The 22,715-nt window shown below is 39.1% G+C and overlaps 1 protein-coding gene across 1 annotated transcript in view; it reads left to right on the forward strand.

Annotated features, from left to right (window-relative positions):
• Positions 1 to 22,715, forward strand: part of PDE11A (phosphodiesterase 11A) — a gene marked incomplete at its 5' end in the record, with an annotated part of 131,341 nt that overhangs the window by 80,342 nt on the left and 28,284 nt on the right. The window contains 3 exons of the mRNA XM_082764133.1: positions 13,921 to 14,067; positions 14,173 to 14,280; positions 20,500 to 20,609. Of these exons, the coding sequence (XP_082620259.1) occupies positions 13,921 to 14,067; positions 14,173 to 14,280; positions 20,500 to 20,609 (365 nt within the window). The remainder of the gene's footprint in view (positions 1 to 13,920; positions 14,068 to 14,172; positions 14,281 to 20,499; positions 20,610 to 22,715) is intronic.

Below are 22,715 nucleotides of genomic sequence, written 5' to 3' on the forward strand. Positions count from 1 at the left end.
GGAAACAAGAAGTCAGATATGCATTGCATACACTGAAAATGATTACACAAAAAATAATGATTAAAAATAAAATACTGCTATTTTATATTAGTTTCTGAAATGTGAGGCTCTCATCTGGTGACATCAGGCTCTCTAGTTCAAAGACATGTAAAACTGGAAAATTTTTTTAAATTTCACTGAAGAGAAGGAATGGCAAGGCATGGTGAAGAGGAAGAGTAAAAGACTGCTCAATCTTTTCTCATACAGTGTATTTAGGTTTGTGAGCATCTAATGAAATTATATGGAGTACAGATTTTAATCTGACCAAAGACCTCCCTTCTGTAAATGTTTAGTTAAACTATGTGACCTATCACTGTAGATCTTAATGAGTTAAAAAGAAATACAAATAAAAAAAATTAACAGAAGCAAAAGGCAAATGAGGACTGTTGCACAAAGACAGTTGCCTCTGGCTCAGGCAATCTCTGAGGTGCAGCTCACCAAAGCTGGGAGGAGAGCACCATGTCCATCATTCTCAGAGTTAAGGTGCAGGGCTTAGGAAGGACCTTTGGTCTGATAGAATACAGCCGTTTAACCAGTGTTATTAACCAGTGCCTTCCAACAGTGTTGTTTGAAGAGGGAAAAAAAAAAAAAAAACATTCTTTGCATCACTTTGCCACCTAGAAAAGAGACTATGCCCTTTATGCTTAAGTTGCAGAAGAATGCTCTTTGACTTCTGTGTTACTGTCATAAATCTCAGAAATTGCAGATACGGAGTCTGATGAAAACGCCTGAGTTTGCTGAATTGTTTGTTTTAATAAGAGCTGTTTCCCTTCCTTTCTCAACCACCTGCTTCTGGAAGTGTTTCCCAGTCTCCCTACAAAGCTGTTCTTCTGCTCTTTTATGCAGTGCTGGGACCTGGGACTATCAGGTGCATTTCTTCCAATGCAACAGCCCCTCTCCCAGCATGAAATCTGATCCAGTGTGATAGGATTTACTGAGAATAAAGCATATGAAAGAACACTATGACAGTTTATTGAAGGAAACTAATCTATTTTTGCTTCAATTTGTTCCATGAGGGATTTTATCAGAAATAAGGAAAGTGGGACGACTTCACTGTGTCAGAGGCTTGAGAGGCACCTGCTTGTGAACTACTGTTAGAGCAGTACTATCATACATCAGTGCCTACCCTAATGTTAGGGATGCTTGACAGGAAACAATGGAACTTCTGAAATTGCTTTCTGAATTTTAAACATTTGCCTTTATTGCATTTTTGGCATTTTAATTTTATAGTAGCATTGTAGATACACAAAAACACCCATTAGATATTTCACCATTTCTGCTTTATAATTACAAAGGACTGTGTTGTGTTTCTGTTATAAGCCTGCATAAAACCAGTTTATTTTGAAGAGTAGGAGATAAGTAAGTCCTGGTTTTGAAAATTTTTCTCTTGAGGAAAAATCATATTACGAGAGTTGAGGAGAAAGTGAGAAACCCGTGGCCTGGAAGCTAGATAAAGCCCACAGTTTGATCATATGCCTATGCCCAGACTTTTTTTTTTTTTTTTTTCCTGTTTGAGATAGCACAGGTCATTAAATAAACTTGGGAAGGAATGGTCTTCCTTCAACAAGGAAGAAGTTCCAGTCTACAGATTAAGTCAGGGTAAGGGAGTCATGCGGATGTTAATAAGAAACTTTCCGTGATAATATTTTACACAAGCAAAGGAACAATGTATTTATTTGTGTCTACCATACAGAATAATCTCTGCACATATTTGCACCATATGTTAAAAAAGGGGGGTTAAGGGGTTACGATTGAAAATGTGAAAAATCTATATTGATATTCTGACTGCAGAGTAAAGACATGGTAACTAGAAATATTAAGTAATGAGTACATCTAAGATCAATTTATTCATAGTTATACTACAGCTTAATTAATCCTGCTAAACACCTTGACAAGTAATACACGTCTATTACTGAAAATAACAAAATTAAAATTACTTTCATGCTTAGAATGGGTCTTCATACTACTTTGTTAAAAAAGTCTTCTGAAAAGATGAAATATATTTCAATTGGTTTAGATTATAATAGAATTCTAGGAATTTCTGCCATATTTCATTATTATTCACAGTACTAAAAAAGCATTTGAAGCATTTAAAATGACTGACTTAGATAGTGGCTGCTTTTCAGTTTTTTAGTAATTACACATACTAGTACAGTAATAGTTCAACAACAGAAATTTTCATCAGAGGAGTGAGTAATAAACTTGGTTATTAATTTGCCTGTACTAAAAAAAAAAAAAGTGTGCTACTACTTTGCTGCTCTCAACTAGTATATTTGTTATTGAAATGGGAAGTTTCTTATTTGTTGCATGTATTTTCCTATCCAAAACCATGGTTGGTCCAGGACTGGAGAATGCTTAGATAAGCAAATGAGAAACAGCAGTTGGGGACATAGCATTGTTCTAACTGAAGGTGAAATGATTCATTCTCCAACAGACCTGTTGTCTGTCCTTCAATCTGATCAGCCATCAAACCCTACAAGATTCTCTTATTCTCTTGTCAAGTGGAAAACACTGAGGAATAAATACAGTTCAACATTGCTACAGCGTTTAGCCAACAACCATGCAAAAAGCGATAAGGCATAGAATACGTTTAAAATGTCATGCAAGGCTGAGGAATATCTGAAGAATGTTTTATAAAAAATCAACACTTGTGAAATGATAAAGTAGTAAGCTTTGGTCCATGACAGATGTGGGAATTTTTATTTGGAAAGATTTTCAATCAGGAAGAAAAATCTATCTAGCAAAGACTTGTGCACTTAAATTGCAACAGAATGATTAAAAACTGGGATACTTCATTGAAAGATACTACTTTAGGAGGTCTTCACGGTGGGTTTGTAATGGTTCTTTCATTGTCTACGAGGAGTGAGTTATTCCCACACAGTTAATATATATCCCTGTGGAGGAAAGAATTCTTCAAAGAAATGAAGGGGAAAAAAGTATAAAATTTCAATAATATTTTTGAGTAATAATTTCATTTAACTGAGCTTAGATTCCTTTTGTAGCTTAGATTCCTTTTTGAAGTTATAGCTGGGAATTTTCTGATTAAAAAATCAAGTTGTTTTTCACCAAGCTTTATTTGGATAGAAATTTAATACTTTGCATTAATATTATCAAAATCGATTTTAAAATGAAACAAGTTCCCTAATAATAGTACTGATTTTTGAAACGAGGATGGAATCATTCATTTCCCCCCCAGCATGTACCCTACAAAAAGACAGAACACTTTTCTTTATTTCTGCCTGGATACTGTGTTCTGGCTGCAAACAGCTGTTTGTCATAAATGTTTGCTGGTATTGATTTTAAATTATTAATGGTAACATTTCTGTAGGCATTTTTAAAAAATATTTTACAGAAGAAAAAATAAATGTCCTTTAAAAAAAGAAGACATCACCCTTAAAAGGCCTTTTACATTGCCAACTGGTTCGCATTTAGAGTTAAAATCTTTTTATAATTAAAGCCCTAGAAAGCGAGGGATGAGAGAGAGCTGAGAAACGTTTTTCTGAGATGAGTCTGTTTGGCCACTGGGTGCCATCCTTGCTCCACTTTAAGTCTGAGCATTTAGTGTTTTTGTTGGGCTGTAAAATCCTGGAAAAGGTAATACCAATGCAATTTCACACCATCGTAACGTTTGTGCGTGTGCATGTAGTGGAATATGTTAGCAGCACGGACAGCGTGTCCTTCCTGAATGAGTCACGGAGAGAATTGGGAGAAATATCCTGACAGGTTCAGACATGTTATGTCCATAGCAATATCCAACAAGTTTTTTTTTTTTTTTTGCCGTCTTCTTTCAGCTGGTATAGAACAAGGCAGTGCTGGAAGACCTGATCCTGCATGTGAGCGGCTGTGTTCTGTGCAGTATTAATTTAGGCTCTGGGACTATTTGAAAAGAAAAAATGCATGGATGCACAGTTGTTTCCTAAATAGGTTCATATTTGGGGTGTGTGTGTCTGTGTCATCCAAGCAAAACTATATGTAGCATATATTATGTGTAAAAACAAAAAAATAAAAAAAAAAAAAAAAAAAAATTCTATTCATTATTTATTCTGTTGCTTCATTATCTCTGGGGGATTCCTGAATTGTTTTATTCTCAAAAATCTCTTTTTTTAGTCTGGGAAAAATCCCAGGCAGTGTACATGTATTTTCTACCAGAGAAGTTAAGACAGTAGTTCTGCATTATTTTTTTTTAATTAAAAATATAAATGCTTAAAATATGTGAGAAATAAGATCTAGCACTTCTTTTTTTGCTCCAACTGTATGGAAAATGCACAGATTGTACCCCGGGCAAAAACAGAAAGCTGAATATTTTATGAGGCCATTTCTGTGAAGTGTTCCGTCATCTTTTGCGTTGCAACAAGCTTTGCCCAGGGCTGAATGTGCACAAAAGAGCTGAGAACATCAGATATCAGTGTTTTCCAGCACCTTTGTGATCGCCCTGCATGTACTGCATTCTGTTTGGGGTACTTAAACTTATTATAACAAACCCTGCTTTCTGTGCTGCTGTGCAGTAGTGTGTTTTATCCTAGGGCATACACCAAAAAAAAAAAAAAAGGCTATTTCTATTTTAGAAATTATGCATATATATAGACTGATTGCAAATATCTGCTCATGTGTCTGCACTTTACCTGTGGTGGTGCTGGTAAGAAAAGGCTGTACATGGCATAACTAACACAGTATCATGGCAGGACCTAGTCTGTGGGTAACGACTGTCGAAGGGATGCGTGGCACTTAGCTGGAGGAGACCCTGGTGACTATCTCCCGGTGTGGCCCAGCAAAGCAGCCTTGGGTAGGGATCCATATCCAGCTCCTTCCCTGGCCCGTTGTCTGCTCATTAACTGCATCTCTGAGTTGGTGGTGGCTCAGGTATTTATGCAGCTCTGTACCAGGCATGGACAATCCAGTGTCCCTGAAAGAGTCATACAGACAGACCTCGTCACTGAGATTCATGCCTCCACATCCCCGCACCTGATGATACGGCCTTTCCATAGCACCCTCTAAGTGTACAATGAGAGGGTTTATTCAAAACATTTGACAGGCCTAAGGTATCTAGGAGAAAAGGAGCAATAATATCAGTCAGATATCATAGTATTGTGATAGGGGCCAGTTAATGTGTATGTGTAAGATCTTCATTAAGAACTCAATCAACAACACAAAATAAGTATTTAAGGCTGTGTTGCAGCCTTCTACCTCAAAATAGCAATAGATAAAGGGCAACTTTGTTTAAAGAAAATTTATAAAGCTAGTAAGAGCTAGGTAGTAAGTAAGGACCTGAAAAAATACAAGATTTAAGTGCCTATTTATTTTTGTTGAAAGAGCAGGATTTGTACATTTTGTATTTTATCAGCAACGATGTTATGATGAGGCTGTGGGCTGTGTGTGAAGCAGAGCCTCCTGCTGCTCTGCAGGCTGGGGGCCTGGACTTGCTCTGCTGGTGGGCTCCATGGGGCCAAAGGATGCTGTGGAGAATGTACCTTGGTTCCAGTGAGGGAAATGGGGCTAATCCTCCTGGCTTGTTAAAGCTGTAGCAAGATGAAACAGATGAAACTGATTTGTTTTGTTTGTTTGTTTGTTTGTTTTTGTTTTTGTTTTTTTGTTTTGGAGGATGCTGTGTTAAGCACTCCTGAGGGTGCCTGGGGAGTGATTTATAGATCTAGAGTAGGAAAGGTGGATTTATTTATGTTTTTTAAACCTGATGAGAACTAAGGAGAAAAAGACAAAGATGAAACATTTTAAAGACAATTACTGCAACGTTCTCTATAGCTTTTCTATAAATGTATGTTGAAAGTTTGAAGGCATTTTCAGCATTATTTACTGTCTGCCTAGCACTAGTCTGTTACGGCTGTCACTCTAGCAGATCTGAAATAGGACTTTCTCTCCAGCTGAGGAGTAGTCCACTCACATTTACATAACTTTCCCCACCAGTCACCAATTCTGCCAGTCTGATTTGTCACAGGTGCTTAACAAGAAAACCTCAGTGGCCAGCAGGAATGCCATCCAGTGCCACTGCTGAGTGCTCTGGCAGCACTGCCATGGCCCCATTGTGGTGGCCCATGAGCAGTGCTCCTGTGGGTGGTGACAAAGTGCGGGTGTTTCGTGCTGCCTGAGTAGGCTGGGACAGGAGAACTAGTGTAATACCAGTTCACATGCTATTGTGGCACTGGTGTTTTTGTTTGTTTTATTGTTTTGTTTTCTTGTTTTTTTTTACTCTCTTCTTGGCAATGCCTTCACTTCTCCCTCATGTCCTCATACTGTGCGTGTTCTGATGGGAATTTCAGGGCATGAATTGGGCTGTTTGCCACCAAAAAACTGGCTCCTCCCTGCTTCTTTATGTCTCTTCTGTGAAGAGAACCCTGACCCTGTTCCTTCCACCCTTAATCAGGCTTTTTCCTCTTCTGAGTCTTCAAGGAAACAACTAGAGCCTTCCTTCCCGTTCCTAGGTTGTCTTGTGGAGGAGTAGTCTGGCTTGTATCCCTCAGCACTTGCCCTCCCAAATTTATAGGCACGAGGGGATCGGTGCTCATTACCCATTCTGCTCTTCATGGAGCAACAAAGCTGACTCTGCCTACCAAAACCAAGTAGGGCTGTTGTGGGAAATGGCAGCCTTGCATGCCTGACACTTATTCTGTATCACAGAGAAATATTTGCCCTAGGTTTGGTGCTAGTGTTTGTTTAAAATTCTGGGACAGAGACTGAATAGACCCTTTTGTATGAGCTTCTCATCTGCACCAATGGTCATAAAAAGTCGACAGTTGCTAGCCTGTAGTATGTGACACACTGGCTATTTTCTAATCACCATACGCCAAAAGGACGTGAACACTCCCATGCGCGCCTCGGGAGATCATTGTGTACAATGTGCATGCCCTGTAAAACTCCAGTCCTGGGCTGCTGTGGTTATGTACTTTGGCCTTAAGAATAATAGATACTCCGACCATTAATTGCTTTTATTTTATGTGTCTGTTCTTTTAAAACAGAATTTCTTGTTGCTTTTATAGGCTGTCATATATTTTGTTTCTATGTGCTAAGAAACAACTGTAATGCTGTGGATCAATTTTAGCAACATAAATAATGTGTTTTGTATATTTTCTATTATGGTTTATGAGAAAATTTTAAGTGTAATATTTTTATCTTCATCAAATTTATTATTCCTTTTGATGGGTCCCAATTTGAGAAAGTGGCATGTTCATGATTGATTGATCAGAAATACACTTTTCAGCCATACTTCTGGGCTTACGTTTGGAAACCGCATATGAAATGCTGTGATGACATATCTTCCCTTCTCCTTTTAAAAATAAAAGTATAAAAATACATTCTTTTCTCAGGTACATGTAGCTTTATACCAAAAAGTAAATAGCATATTTTTGTCCTGAGCCCACAGTGAAGTAGATATATTTGATTTGACCATTTGCCAAACATAACTTTTTGAAACAAGACCAAATGCAGCTTGCTTTCTCCTACAATTTTTCTAAATTGCATCCTGTGCTGCTGATTTGCTAGTTGAGGACGTGGCAGTACATAGCAGTATACACTGCATGCACATGCCTCATCTGCAGGTTTCAAAGCTGAATGCAAGAGCAGCATTATTCTCAGTTTACAGATGTGGAATTCTTGACATTGAACAATGACCTTTTCCAGTAAAGGGCTCAGACACCCACTGTGGGACTTGGGGCAGAGTTTGGTCATTTGCTTTTGCGACTGTAATCAGCTGCTTATCTGCAGGATTACTTTGGAAGAGCTCAACATTTATAAGCCCCATTCTAGGGACTGCTGATATCTTTCACATCTGAACAGTTGTTGGATAAAACATTCCATAGTGTCCAACACAGAAACTGGGCGTTTGGTAGATCTGGCGGTGCAAAGCAAGTGTGTATGGGAGGGCCAGGTCTCCACATCTCATGCTTTCATCCAGCTGCCTTCAGAGGGGGCCAAAGCCCTGTTCCTGTTCCACTCCAGTTTCCAGTTTCGGTTATTTGAGTATCCCTTTGTACAGGGACCATGTTCAGGGAATCAAAATTTGGCAAAAGTTGTTGAAGGGCAAATAAAGTATTATTTTTTGGACCTTGTTTGAGCAGGGGGCTGGACTGGCTGGTGTCGTGGGGTCCTCTCCAACCTAATGGTTCTTTGACTTTGTGTGATCTCGCTCCAGAAGGCAGCAGCGACAGTCATGTTAAAAGCTCATTAGAATTGAAGTCCACAGAGGAGCACATACACACACACACTTTGAATCTGTTCCACAGCCACTTCTCTTTACTGTAAATATTACAAGCTTTCATTTAAATGCTGCTGTCCTGCTCCTGCTGGGGTTGGTCACTGGAACAGAGGTGCTGACTCAGCGCTCTGAAGGCAGAGAGGCGCCAGCCGCAGCCTGCAGTAACAGATGGAGGCCTTTAAAACCCGGGTTGCTCTGGGCATTAAAACATCCCTAAGCTGAAACATTTGATTCTTGCCTTTTGGAGAGAGTAAGAAACGTGTCAGACTGGAACATAACAGGCTTTGGTCTTCCATGGCTGGGAATATGTGTGGAATTTGTCCACTACTGCTATCAACTGACTATAAAAGATACATTGTAAAAAATGCCTGCAGATATAAATCTAAGCAAGTATTTTTAGAGGCCTTTATACATGAAAAGAACCCTTTACAAATCAAAATCTATGCCATCAGAAGTTACTGTCTCCAGTATGGTTTGGTAGATGATAAAGATGAAGGCATCACATTTAAATATCTGCTTTGATGATTTCTTTGCAGTTTTTGATGATCAGTCTTTAAGATTTTTTCAGGTCCTGATCTTCTGAGAGCTACAGAAGTACTCAAAGAAGTACTTCTGAGAAGCTACAGAAGTACTTAAAAGGGCCTCAAGTCTGACTTCATCTCATTATTAAATATGGAATAGGTAAGATTGCTAAGAATATACTGTTACAAGAATTAGTGCAAAATTATTTAGCCTTCCCTGCAAAATATAGTTTGTCCTGTGTTCTTAGTATCATATGGGATCAAAAGCTGCATTTTCATATTTTATATGTAATGCTTAATGGAATTATTAAAACCAGCTCCTTCAGCTGTAGGTATCTTCTGCGTAAGAAACTTCTTAAGCTGACTATCAGTGTGTGATGACTGGTGGGAAATATGGATGGAATAAGAGGAATTTGGCAAGATGGGAGAAAATTTAATCACCACCAAATTGCCCTCTCTCCACTACTCAGCCAGAATGGTCTCATAATCAAATCCTGCTACAGGAGATTGCTGATTGTCCAAATTGTTATTTCATGTTAGTTCCTGGGATGATACAATTGTCCCCCTACATAAAGAGCTATCTCTCTCTGAGCATTTTTTGCACTGGCAACGTGGACTGGCCTGCTGGTCTCTGCTGAAGGTAAATCTGAGTAGCTGGAATGAGAAGAGTTTAGCTTGGGTATAGTTTTCGCATGCTGAAAACTAGACTTCCATCTCACGCAGAACATGTCTGGTTTGTAAAACCTTGTGGATCGTTAGGGAAACACATAAGACTGGTAATGATTCCAGATCCTAAAATGGAAAGACACCTATCACAAGCTTATGGCAGCTATCAGGCTATTCAGGAACTGAATAGCCTGAATTCCCCTTTTCATTTACCCAATTCAAGGGATTGTTCTTGTACTATTTATAACTATACATTGATTTAAAGTTAGTTTCTTTTTCTCAGTGGCATTAATGAGTGTAAGAGGTCATTTAATGGTTTGTTTTGCATGCGCTTTCTTAATGGCAGTATTGGCCATTATGAAGGTGTTAGGGTAGTATATGGCAGAAATTGAAAGTAGGATTAAAAGGACAGCGATTTGTAGTATTGTTAATCAAGCTGAATGTAAAACCTATATCTCATTCAGGAAATGTGCTCAAAACAGCAGCAGAAGTCTCTCCTTTTTCTTGTGTTGATTGATTGGTGTTCATCATGAGCGCCTCATTCAGCCCTTACAGCAAGAACCTTGTAAAATGCTCTGCATGCATGTATTACACTGTGCTTTTCTGACGTGTATATACACGTACACATACTGTCCACAAGAATGAAAGAGCATGAATGAATACTTTATTCTTGTCTAGTTCTATGCTACCGATATAAAGAAAATATTTTATACCACATTTTATATGTGCTTCTAAAACTGTGAAACGCTTGTTCTCAGCAGCACTAAGGTGTAAGCATCAAACAGGTTTTATATGAAGTATTTCACTTCTTAGTGTTTCCATAAAAACTTTGACTCCTTGGTTTCCTAAAGTTCTCCTTTTTAAGTTCTACTCACCCACAGTAGCCCAGAGGCTTACTAACACAGAACCAGAACCACGAGTTTTCTATTCCATAGGCTCTCTTTGACAGTGGCCAGAATTTTGGGACTCAAAAGTTGATAGAGTTGCTCTATGCGTTTGGAAGTATGACGGTCATTAATGACATTCAGCTCTTTGGTGACCGCTGACGTAGGTTTGGTTAAGGTTCAACCAGTCACTTGTCTCCCAGCGGTTCACATATGCCAAGCAGGCTGTGAAGCAATTGACGTGATAGCGAAGAGCAACGAGGAAAGGAAAATCTGCCTCCAACTCTGAACTGATTACAAAGGCACTGTTCCCCCCTCCTGTACCCATCCCATCCCCAGCCCGTGCACACGTGAGTATTGGGCAGACACAGACCTCATCCCTGTGCACTCTTCCAGGGGCATGGCGCCCTTTCTCAAGTTCCTACAAGTGGTGAGAGTTTCCCAGCCTGGGAACTGCCAAGTTTGTACTTACTAGGCAAGACCAGATGCCTTCCATGAGTTAACCCCAACTTGTGTTCATGGCTCCTTTCAATATGTATTTTTTCTCTGATTCTAAGGAGTACTGGGATGTGACCAGAGGAGTCACATCCGGCTTTAATTTACTATAAGCTGATAGGAGAGTCATGTGAATCTTTCTCAGGGATGAAGAGCCTTGAAATTACTTGGTCCACAGGGTAAAAAGACTTCAGTGTATAATGTGCTTAATTGTTTTTAGAAAGAGGAAATTGAACTTCAAAACATTCCAAAGGAAGCAAGCCTTTTAAGTGATCCTAAATCACTGGGGTGCTTTAGAAAATAATTTCACTGTAAGTTGAATTTTAATTGCCTGCCCCTTCCTCTTATTGTCGTGGTACTTTCATCCCCTCTGTTTTCCTGGAAGAGAATGTTATTATTGTTGTTTATTTTAAGAAATCCACTGGAATTTCTCCTGCAGTGCAGCAAAATGTCAGGGCTGTATATGTTTTAATATTCAGTATTATGAATATTTTTTATATCTTTGTAATTAAAAAAATGAAGTTTTAATGACTGCTCTCCTATAAACCCTGGACTGCTGCATTTCCAACATAAGAAGCACAGGACAGACAATGCCAGGTGCAGCCTGAATATTGCTTCAGCCCCACAACATATCATTTTTTTTTAACATTATTCAAATTAGTCTCAACACTCATAATTCTGTTGTTTCCTTTATTGCTGTTGTAAAGCAAATGGTTCTTTTATACAAATGTTATCTCCTGGCTATTAATTCAGCAGTTATTTTGGATTATGGCACTCCTGTTAAATTTAGGAATGTAAAATCTCATAAATATTTAAAAGTTTCAGACTGACGTGGGAAGAAATTGTTTTTGACTTGCTTTGTTAAGCTCTTGTTCAGGTTGTAATAGATTTGGAATATGTTGTTAATGCTCTACTGTTTGAAAAAGGGAAAAACTGTTACAGTTGAGCAACTGCTTCGCAACTGTTTCAGCTGTACTCCCTTGAATTGTAACAGGTTGGTAAATGTGTTTGTTTTTATTGAAAAATAGCAAGGGAAATATCCGTTTTCTTTTAAGGAGACAGAAAACATGTGAAAAAGTTAATCAGAACCCACTTCAGAGTTGATGAAAATGCAGCAGTATGCTTGTAAAGATGGTTTCAATGAAGCAATTTCAAGCAGGTCTGCTTACAGTCAGGTACTTCTGTTTCAGCATCTTTGTTCTTTAAACTTCTTTCTAAGAAACGAGTAAAATTGACAAAAGTTTTTCTTCCATCAAAGACTTTCTGTATAGAGTACATTTAAAATGCAGTGAGTGTATACATAGAATAAATATTATAAATGACTGACAAAAAGTCACAATTTTTGTAAGACTGATGAAGGTCTAGGTGTCAGCATTTGGGCCAGCATTCCTGTTTCACATCTAACAGCATCTTCTTTTTCATTACCTCAGAAGTAAATGTGTAGTTTTGCAGCCAGATCTTAAGGAGTATTAAGGCGTAAGTTGTGTTGGTGTCATTTAGAACTATTTCAAATGTTTCAACAATTATTCAAATAAGATTTAGAAAAAAATATTGAATTGATTCAACCTGAATCATTATGCTAGTGGACAAAGTATGTATACAATTAACCAAGATTGCTTCTCTCCTGCATGCTCCTGAGGTTCTTCAGTGGTGTCCTGGAATGTCACGTGATGGGTTGTTTTATTTCCCATGTCAATTAACCTCACTGGCATAACAATGTGACTTTTTGTGGTATTGGCATGCAGCACTGGGCACTGAAGTGAAAAGGCAGTTTTATTCTAGTTAGCAGATGGGTCTGTACCACAATGTTATTACTGTTCTACAACAGGTTTGCACTATCTGCTTGTACATGGTATGGCTGAACCAGCTTAATCTTTGTGTAAAGTACCTATTGAGGTGGTACTTTTCCTTTGCCTAGAAAAACTTTTTACTTGTCAGTAACTTGTCATAGTTACGGTGCAGTATTTTGAAATACAAGTTCTTAAAAAGGAAGCCATAAGGTCGCCATGTAGAAACCTGTAACTGTGAAGGTGAACTTAAAACTGCATGAATGGGTATTTTTATATGCCAATGAGTACCTGGATGTGCCATGCCAGCTGAGTCCACACAAGTTTAACAAATTCATCATGGTCCAGCCTATGGGCCAGACCCAGCCCCTTTGTGAGATTTCTACCTGACCCGTCACCTTCTCGCTGCAGAAGAGTGAGAAGAGATGCTACTTCAGCAAGGCAGGCTCCTCCACCTGCCCTCTCTGGGGAGATGAGTGGCAAGTCTGAAGGAGCATGAGGAAGGGCAAACAAGCCCTTGAGGGTTGACAGCTCCTCTGCCTGGCTCCTGCAGATGCTGCTGCTGGGCCACCCAGAACATGTCTATGTGCACAGCTGTATTCATCAGCCAGTCCTGCACAACCGCTTCGTATGACTTTGTGTGCATGAAAATCCCATTCCTCTATTACAAATGGAACATGAATCTGCTGTCATATGGGAGGAGAAAGATATAAGGCTTTTGCTATAGCTTATTAACTTACTGCATGATCAGAATGTTGAAAATTATTTTTATGTTCCTTTGGAAAGTATATCTTTCCAAACATTTCTTTTTATTACTGTTTTGGTTCTGTGAATGTGTAGTGAACAGTATAAAGTGAAGGGCACTTGTATGCTCATGAACATGAAGACATTTGGATGAAGAAATCCTGCAGAGCAGTATATTTACTTTGCATTTCTGAATGGTAGCAATTAAAATTCACAGCTGCTGGCTGTCCAGATGTTTCTTGCATTACACCATTGTAATTTGCATTGGAATATATTGTGTTACTGCAGTAGCTGTAAAGTGGACAGCTCCTCCAGTCTAAATGCTGTATGCAGGTTCCAGTTGGGATGGTGAGTGCATTTCCTGATTGTATCTGGTTCTTCTTCATTGTTCTCCTTCTCTGTTACCTTGCCCTGTTGATATTTCTCATGTGAAGACTTGTATTGGTTGGCATTCCAATCAAGCAGGGTTGATTTGAATTGGCAGGTCAGAACAGCTGTATGGGTGGTTTCTCGTAAGAGTGACATGGAAAAAAGGCCCAGGATTTGAATCAGAAGTTTCCCTTTCCCCTTGGCATTTTCAGGCAGCAAACATCCCTCTGGTGTCAGAGCTTGGCATTGATGACATCCATTTTGATGACTTCTCACTTGATGTGGATGCCATGATTACTGCAGCCCTGCGGATGTTCATGGAACTTGGAATGGTTCAGAAATTTAAAATTGACTACGAGGTAACCATCTGCTCTGCGGAGATATCTGCTGCTTCTGTCTTGGCACTGCTCTGTCCATTTGCACGCGTTTAGTAGCCCTGGTAAAATTTGTACTTTTCATTTCAGACACTGTGTAGGTGGCTTTTGACGGTTAGGAAGAATTATCGAATGGTTTTATACCACAACTGGAGGCACGCTTTCAACGTGTGCCAGCTAATGTTTGCCATGTTAACTGTAAGTATCCGGCTAAAGACACAATCCTCTAAGAGCTTTTATTGCCACATTGCTTTACCTGTCTAAACATTTTCTAAAGTTTATTTTCTTTTCTAGTTATTATGATATTCATTCATCTGCAATGGATATGCATGCAGAATTAGGTTATTCAACTTAAGGCAGCACATATTTGGCAAAACCTTATAGTGTTTTAGTGACAGTGATACCATAGGCACATTAAGTGACTGAAAACAGATGGCAGTCTTGGAGTGAGCTTGTTATTATGGATCTTGATCTTACAATAATGTTTTCGTTTTGGAACACTTTGAGTTGACATTTATTTTAGACTCTTAAATTGGGATGTACTAAAACGTGGAAGATTAGAATCCTAAAAGAAGTATTTATTATGATGATATTAAATATTGTCTTCTCCAGCTTCATCTAGATTGTTGTGGATTGCCTTAAAACATTCTAAGATCATCTTCTAACTCAGTGAATGAACTGAACCTTGTACATTGGATGCTGTAACACTGCTGCGTTTTATTAACCTTTATCTCCATTGGTAGCTATAGCTTCTCTCAACATATAAATTAATTCTTTGAAAGTACCAATGTTTCTACTCTCCATCCTCCTACCCCACAGCAACATCACCACATGAAATAATGCATATTTAACCTGTTAATTCTTGCAAAAGTAGCAGTAAAAAGACTGGTGGTTCTGGATTTTTAAGAATCTGGTTAATATAGCAAAAGAGAAGCAGCCTGACATTGTGTGATGCAGGACTTTCACTGTGCTTTCATTTTTTTTTGTCATATCTCCAGATAAAAATAAGAATTCAAATTAAATGAATTTTTAATGATATAGTAAATCTCTAATATTCGTAAGATCCATTGTTAACCATCTTTTCTTATTGAAGATGGTTGACGCATAAGCTTATGTTATATAATTAGAAGAGTATTTGTCAATTTAATCTTAGAATATTTTAATGAGGAACCAACAAACAGGCTGCACTTGCAAATACAGGAATATTTTCTTTCCCAGGGACAAAGGAACATTTGACAGAACTAGAAATAAAATTCAAATCTTCTGACTTGTTAGCGTAGTCTCTGGTGAACAGTGCTAAACTGCTCACATCCTAACAAAGGAGAAACAAGATTTTCTGTAAATCTGGGAGATGACATTTTGTAGACAATAAAAATACCTCTGACCTACCACTATCACCTGGCTGGGGAGCTGTATTTTGAAGACATTCTAATCAGTAGGTGTTACAGAAGTGCCTTTGCTGAGGCCAGGGATATGATGTGCTTGTTCCCTAATTTTTAATCACTGAATTTTTACACTCTTGTTGCTGACCAGCCTCTGCACGGAGGCTAGTGTTCATGTGCCATCAGTCAGTGCATTATCAGTGGAGACTGCACAGTCTGTGCTGTTCATATGGCAGTGCAGATCACCAGATCAGTCTGTTCCCTGCTGAAATGTTTCCGCTGTGTTAAATGGACATTGGGTGGGCCATGGCATGTTACCTGCGTATGGGGCACAGCTGTCTCTGGTGTGGATTCCAAACTATCCTCCTCAGTTTGGCACGGTCTCTGTGGCACAGCTGAATACCCTGGTCAAGAGAAAAAAACAAAAACAAACAACAACAACAACAAAAACAGAGCATGAAGTCCCCTAGCAGGTAAATGTCATTGGTTTAGTGCTAGGTTTGTCTTGCTAGCTAAAGCTACAGGGGCTAATTTCTGTGAGCATTTACAAACATGTAACAAGTTGTTATACACCATGAGACAAAGCAAACAGAGTTCTTAAATTAGAGAGAAGAATTAAAGTTGTTTGTGTTTTCTAGCAGATGCTTTCTGTTGATTTTAAGCAAAATCTCATGGTGACGTGGGCATTGGAAGTTTTTGAAGTGCTATAAACTTAACATGCTCTTTTTTTTTTTTTTTTTAATTTATCTGAAGATGAAAAGCTTTTCATCTTTTCATTCCGAGCAATAAGTGGGAAGTCAGCGACGCAATTTGAATGGGAATTACATTAATTTATGTTGAATACTCCCGCAGATGCGAGGAAGCCGCAGCTCCCATCTTCACAAACCTCCTCTGTGAGGAGAAGCGTCCTCTAGATGGAGCTCCGAGGCCAGGTTTGCGGCCGGTTGTTTTGGGTGGGAAAAGCTCTTTCCTACCAGGCACCTCCATCTCAGCTGGGAGTCACTAAATCGGCAGCCAGCAGGGAGGAGGAAGATCTCCGTTTCTTGAGCAGCCAGCAGCAGGCCTGCGAGGCTGAAATCTGAATCTGCTTTGTAGTTCTCAAAGCAGAATTGCAGGATGCTTTTAGCAATCAGCATGGAGACACAAATATCTGTGGGAGGTAATCTAGGATTTTCAGGCCAAACTCATTTCATTACCCACACTTCTGGTGAACTGAACAAGCGATTACAAGTGAGTAGCTGGGCACATACACTAGGCGTTTGACTTTCCAAGTCCCACCCTACTTTGCTGCTCCTTTGATAGAGATCGTAAGTCTCTCTAGTGTGGGACCCACCTTGGCTGCTCTTGCTTCCAGAGATGGGAAGACAGATCTTGTGAAAAAAGACATGAAAGTGATAGCCGAAAGACATAATAGCACAGGGCTTGCGCATACTGCATTTGTCTTGTTAGGCAACATCCTGGATAACATGCCTTGGTGTTTCATCTGCCAAAAAGGGAAAATTCTCTGCTTTGCAGAGGGGCTCTGGTGATCAGAAAGGTGCTAATTTGTGTAGGATACTTAGTTTTGCAATGTGGATGTGTATATGAATGTATGTCTACATGCAAGACTCTTTTCTACAGTTATTGTAGACTATTCCTGATTTCTCTATGAAAGTCAGCAATATTAGCTGCGGCACGAGTATAAATAAACAGGTCTATTTTAGGGAGTTTTCAAGAACTCCTTACCGTAGCAGAGTAATTTCTAAACTGTCATGTGGTAGTCTGACCACACTCCCACTGAAAGCAGGAGCAAAATTCAGCTGGGCAGAAGCCAACCAACAGAAATTCAGCAAAGCTTAAACCAGTCGTTTCACTCCCGTGTCAGCCTTTGGTGTGTCTACTGTATATTCCTGCATGTCTAAATATATATGTTCTCTCTCTCCAGTCAGACACTGGAGAAATACAAGCCCAGTCCTACGAGTCATACTCTTGTACTTTAGACTCAGTCAAGCACTGAAACAAGGCTGCTCCTGCGAGGTAGGAACATCACACAAGAGTAAAACACAGGATCAAGCCCAGCCTTCATTATCACTCCCTTTGCCTAACCCAGTTCATAGTGATACTTACTTTTTCATTTTTACTTTTTGAAGTAAGTAATACAAAATTAAAATCCCATCTGGTGTGCTAATAACAAAACATATAAATGTGGAGCAAGGTATAATGAATGCAATTCATTTCCTCACATGAAAGAATGACCTCCATAACTCACTGGAGGCTCTGCCACTCATGAGTTATGGGTCATTCCTTTTCTGGTGAAAATAAATTTTACTGCACCATCATCTATAGCTATGTATTTTTTCTCTCTGTGTAAATTCAAAAAATGGAGAAATGTAATCCTTTGCTCTGAATACAATGCAAGAAAACAGATATCCTCTTACCATAACATTGTTTTATTTTAAATATTCTTAAGTGAAATATGCTATATTTCTCCCATACATTCAATGACAAGATTTGTGATTGAATGTTGAATTTATTTTTGAGATATTGCTACTGTTAATAAATTCCTTAATCAGTTTTCCTGCATTTATAATGCAGGTTGAATCCTGGAGTTCAATCAAAGCTTCTGTTATGCTAAAGGCTATTTATTGCAGCATCAATTTTCTGTTATGAAACATCTATTTTAAGTTGCTTTAACTCAGCATTTGAACATTTTTTCTAGATTGAAACTTGACACACGGTATGTTGTCAGTTATAAGCTTATTTTTATTTTTCTAAATAGACCTTGCATATTCTTTGTTATGTAAGAGCAGTATTTAAAAAGTAAAAAGAGAAAACACTCTTTTAAAAATTATTTTCTCTGCCTGGATAGCTGAAATTTTAAAAAGCAGTACTACTAGGAAGTAGAAGCCCTTTCATAAATATTCAAGTTAATCTGAACGCCAGTGGACACTGCATGAATGGAATCTTTTTTCCTCACATTTGATCTTTTTGATATATAAACTTTGATGCACAGTTACAAAGCTTTTGTAGCAAATCCTGCGCTTCTTCAGTTCACATTAAAATGTATTCCTGTGCACTTGGGGAAAGTTGGTTCTCTGTACTGCCTAAGAATTAACTGGAACTGCCTTTCAGACTATGAAAACAGAGAATATTGGGGTTTGAATAAGCATTTATTTAAGTAGAATTTATAGTCTTAAGGGTGAATATCACAGAATCACAGAATCACAGAATTTCTAGGTTGGAAGAGACCTCAAGATCATCGAGTCCAACCTCTGACCTAACGCTAGCAGTCCCCACTACACCATATCCCTAAGCTCTACATCTAAACATCTTTTGAAGACTTCCAGGGATGGTGACTCCACCACTTCCCTGGGCAGCCCATTCCAATGCCTAACAACCCTTTCAGTAAAGAAGTTCTTCCTAACATCTAACCTAAAACTCCCCTGGCGCAACTTAAGCCCATTCCCCCTCGTCCTGTCACCAGGCACGTGGGAGAACAGGCCAACCCCCACCTCGCTACAGCCTCCCTTGAGGTACCTATAGAGAGCGATAAGGTCGCCCCTGAGCCTCCTCTTCTCCAGGCTGAACAAGCCCAGCTCCCTCAGCCGCTCCTCGTAGGACTTGTTCTCCAGGCCCCTCACCAGCTTCGTCGCCCTTCTCTGCACCCGCTCAAGCACCTCCATGTCCTTCTTGTAGCGAGGGGCCCAAAACTGAACACAGTACTCGAGGTGCGGCCTCACCAGAGCTGAGTACAGGGGAATAGCAGAGTTTTCACATGGTACTGCAGCTATGACTGGCATCTAGGCAGTATGTTCCTACAGAAGTGTGAGGACATCAAATGCCACAGTTATTCATTGTCTTTGTATTGCTTAACACTCTTCTTGCCAGTGGTGAGAATATGCCCCACTCGGAACTGGTGGAATTAAGGATTTCTTATGTGGTGTTAGTGTTCAGCCTAGCTTTGATCTTCCAATATAAATGTATTTTATATTTCTGCATTTAATCTCCTCTCATGCTAACTAGAATATGTGGCTAGTCAGAGAGTGTGGCTGGAGCCTGGCACTATGATAAGACAAGTGTTAAAGATTTTCCAGCTTAGTCAGTCCTTTTTACAGGCAATGTGCCCTTGTGCTTCTGAAGAGCTGAAGTACCAGGTTGTTTCTGCTGAGGGTGAGGTGCATGGCACCAGACAGGGGGTGTCCCACACAGCCTCCAGCACCTCCTCAGACAGAGCCTGTTCAGGATGCCTGAGGTTAGCAACAGCAGCAGTGTTTCTTCTCTGGCATGAGGCTGTTCAGGGAGAAAAACTGCTATAGCAGGTCTCCTATATGAGGAGAGGTATAGTGGCAAAAAAAAAATGTTGGTAGGTCAGCTCTCCATTCACACAGGTGTATCTGCTCTGAAGTGGTGATGGGGAATTTTGGTACATACATTTTCAAGATTTTTTCTCAAATTCAAGAGGGTACCTGCAGCAGAATTATGCATTTTGAGATATTTCCCCTTTAAATCGTGTAATTTCATTTTGTATGTTCCAGATAACAAATCACTTAATAGTTCATAATAGTTCCATAGACTATATTTTAGCTGATTTCTTTTATACTTCTTTTGATTTAACATCTTAGATATCTCTGACAGTAGGAATTAACTGAAATGATCACCTCAGGATTGAAGAAATCTGTGTTAAAGTACTTCTCTGAACAATTTCAAAACAAAATCAATTTTGTATTTCTATGGTATGAAATTTCAGTTGCTATCTTAGTGTGTAGTTATTGGTGTTTTTTTCCATCTCTTTTTGCCTTAAGTGCCTTCTGGGTTGTGGGGAAATGGCATGCTGGAAATGCAACAGAGAGATAATAACAGATCACTCCAAGAACGTTATCTATTCTGCTAACCATCTAACATACAGCAGGGAACATAATATGACAATAAAGCATTTATCTTCTCCTTACTGAAATGTTCATGATGTCAAAACAAAGTCGACTGTTGTTCAATGGACTATCATTACTTATCCTTTTTGTTACAGATAGTTACAGATGCTATTTTTTTCTGCTTTCAGACAGCAGGATTTCAGGAGATTTTGACCGAAATTGAAATTTTAGCTTTGATCGTGGGATGCTTATGTCACGACCTTGACCACAGGGGAACCAACAATGCCTTCCAAGCCAAGTAAGTTTTGTAATTCTTATTATTTTAATTTGTTTTTCTTCCACAGAGGAGCAAAAGGTGACCAGGATAAAGAATGTAGCATTAATTTCAGGCCTCATAGGCCGAGGCCAAGTATTCCTATTCCTGTATGTAGTAAGGGACTATCCATCTTTATAATTCTCTGTTCTTTGTGGTAACTGTTGGCTTGTCCTTTGTATCAGGCTTTTGATTGGGTTACTCCTTGGGAACAGACACCAAATATTGAAACAAGGTACCAAAACCTGATGTTCCTCTCAAGCTCAGGTATCTCACAGGCAGATTCTTACATCACCTATATGACATCTTGCTCTCTGGATCATTTGCAATTCTAAGAATGATTTTTATTCTATGCAAAATGCGTAGGACCCAATCCGGCAACCCTGACTCATACTTATTTTTACTGTCCACGCTGCTGCCCTCAGACATGTTACTGAAATAGCTACAGGTTAATGGAAAGTTTGCGGGTAATTCGGACTGTGGTGGTAAGGGAACTGTTGACCTAGGTCAGATTGTTTCCAAAATCTGTGTTTGAAAGACAGTAGGAAATGGCCCCGGACAACATCCTGGCCAAACTGTGAAATGAAGCAGACATAGAGATTCCTTCTCCCAATCCTTTGTGGTTTTCTTCACTCCCTGGGCCCTCTATAGTCAGAAAATGAGCCCCTGAGGCTCTTTTGTCCTGCAGAACTCAGAATGTCTTTGCAGATTTGTCTGTTTTGCATTACTACTAATCCTATGGTGTGACAAGAAGTGGTCAAATGGTTGTCCAAAGTATTTGAAAGACAGGGTGAAATTGTATTAGCCTATTGTCATACCCTTTTATGTGCAAAGATAGCCTGTTTGTTGCAGTGTGCATGTGCACTAGCTGCGGCATTTCTGGGGGTGAGTAGCCTCAGTGAACATCACTCAAATTGATGTTTCTGATATTCGCTAAGCCACCATTTCCTGAGCTATTGCTGCTGCTGTACAGTCTCAATGAAACAATGACACTGTCTGGATCTTCAATCACCATAGCAAGAAAAATCAATTGCAGTGCTCAAGACAGAGCTCGTGGTGCAAAGGTTACCAAGCACCGCTAGATGCGTGTTTGCAGCTGAATCTTGAAGAGAATCAAAAAAGACGAGACAAATGGGAAGTTCAGCTGATTGATGTTTATGTTCCTAATTTACCAACATGAGACCTAAGATTTACATCCAGACCATTTTAGGCTCTGATTAAGTTAACCACTTCTCTACTGTAATACTACCCAACCGTATCTCCTGTGCAGAGGGATGGCTGAGTTAAAGGTAAAGGTTTCAGCGTTAGACTGCTATCACTTACACTTCTTTGACAACTGAGTACAAAGAGGAGACTACCATTTTATTACTCCATAAAGAAATTGCTGAAGACATTTAACAAAAGACAAACATTACTACACATATAAAATATCCCTGGAAATAGAAGCTGCAGTTTTCATACAGCAGCTATGATTTATTCCTCTAACTTGACTTACAAATTTAAGCATCACATTTTCCTATTTTATCTTCAGTGTTCAATGCTACTGTTCTGTGTGATGAAAGTTCAAGAGGTATACGATGAAGGCAATATCACAGCTGTCTGAAATGGCTCTGTTATATATCTCAACACTGTGTTCTCTAGGGATGATGTTTCCTGGACATCCTTCTCTCTAATATAGTTGCTTCTGATAATTAAATATCAGTATGGTGCAGTTTTATAGTATATGCTCCTAGGAGACTCTTTCTGTTTGTCTGTAGCATAATCTCTTATTCTCATTTCTTTGGAAAGAAAACCCATCTTGTCAGTCAAGGCTGGGTCCCAGAAGTGAAGTAATGGTGAACAGTAACTGTTCTGACAGTCCAGTCCAATTCTCTGCACCTCCCAACAGTTTTCAATGCTACAATTGGTCATACAGTTTTCAATTGCATTGTCTAAGTTTTTGCTATTTAAACTTGAAAATCCACCTGCTCTGGGCATTTTGAAGCTTAATTTTGTTTTAGACAATAAACATGATCAGAAAATATTTTCTAAACGGAGGCTAAACTTTTATATTTACTCTCTCACTTCTGGTTTTATGTTTACCTTATTTTT

This window comes from Aythya marila (assembly GCF_965140915.1).
Source record: "Aythya marila genome assembly, chromosome: 6".
NCBI classification, from domain to species: Eukaryota; Metazoa; Chordata; class Aves; order Anseriformes; family Anatidae; genus Aythya; species Aythya marila.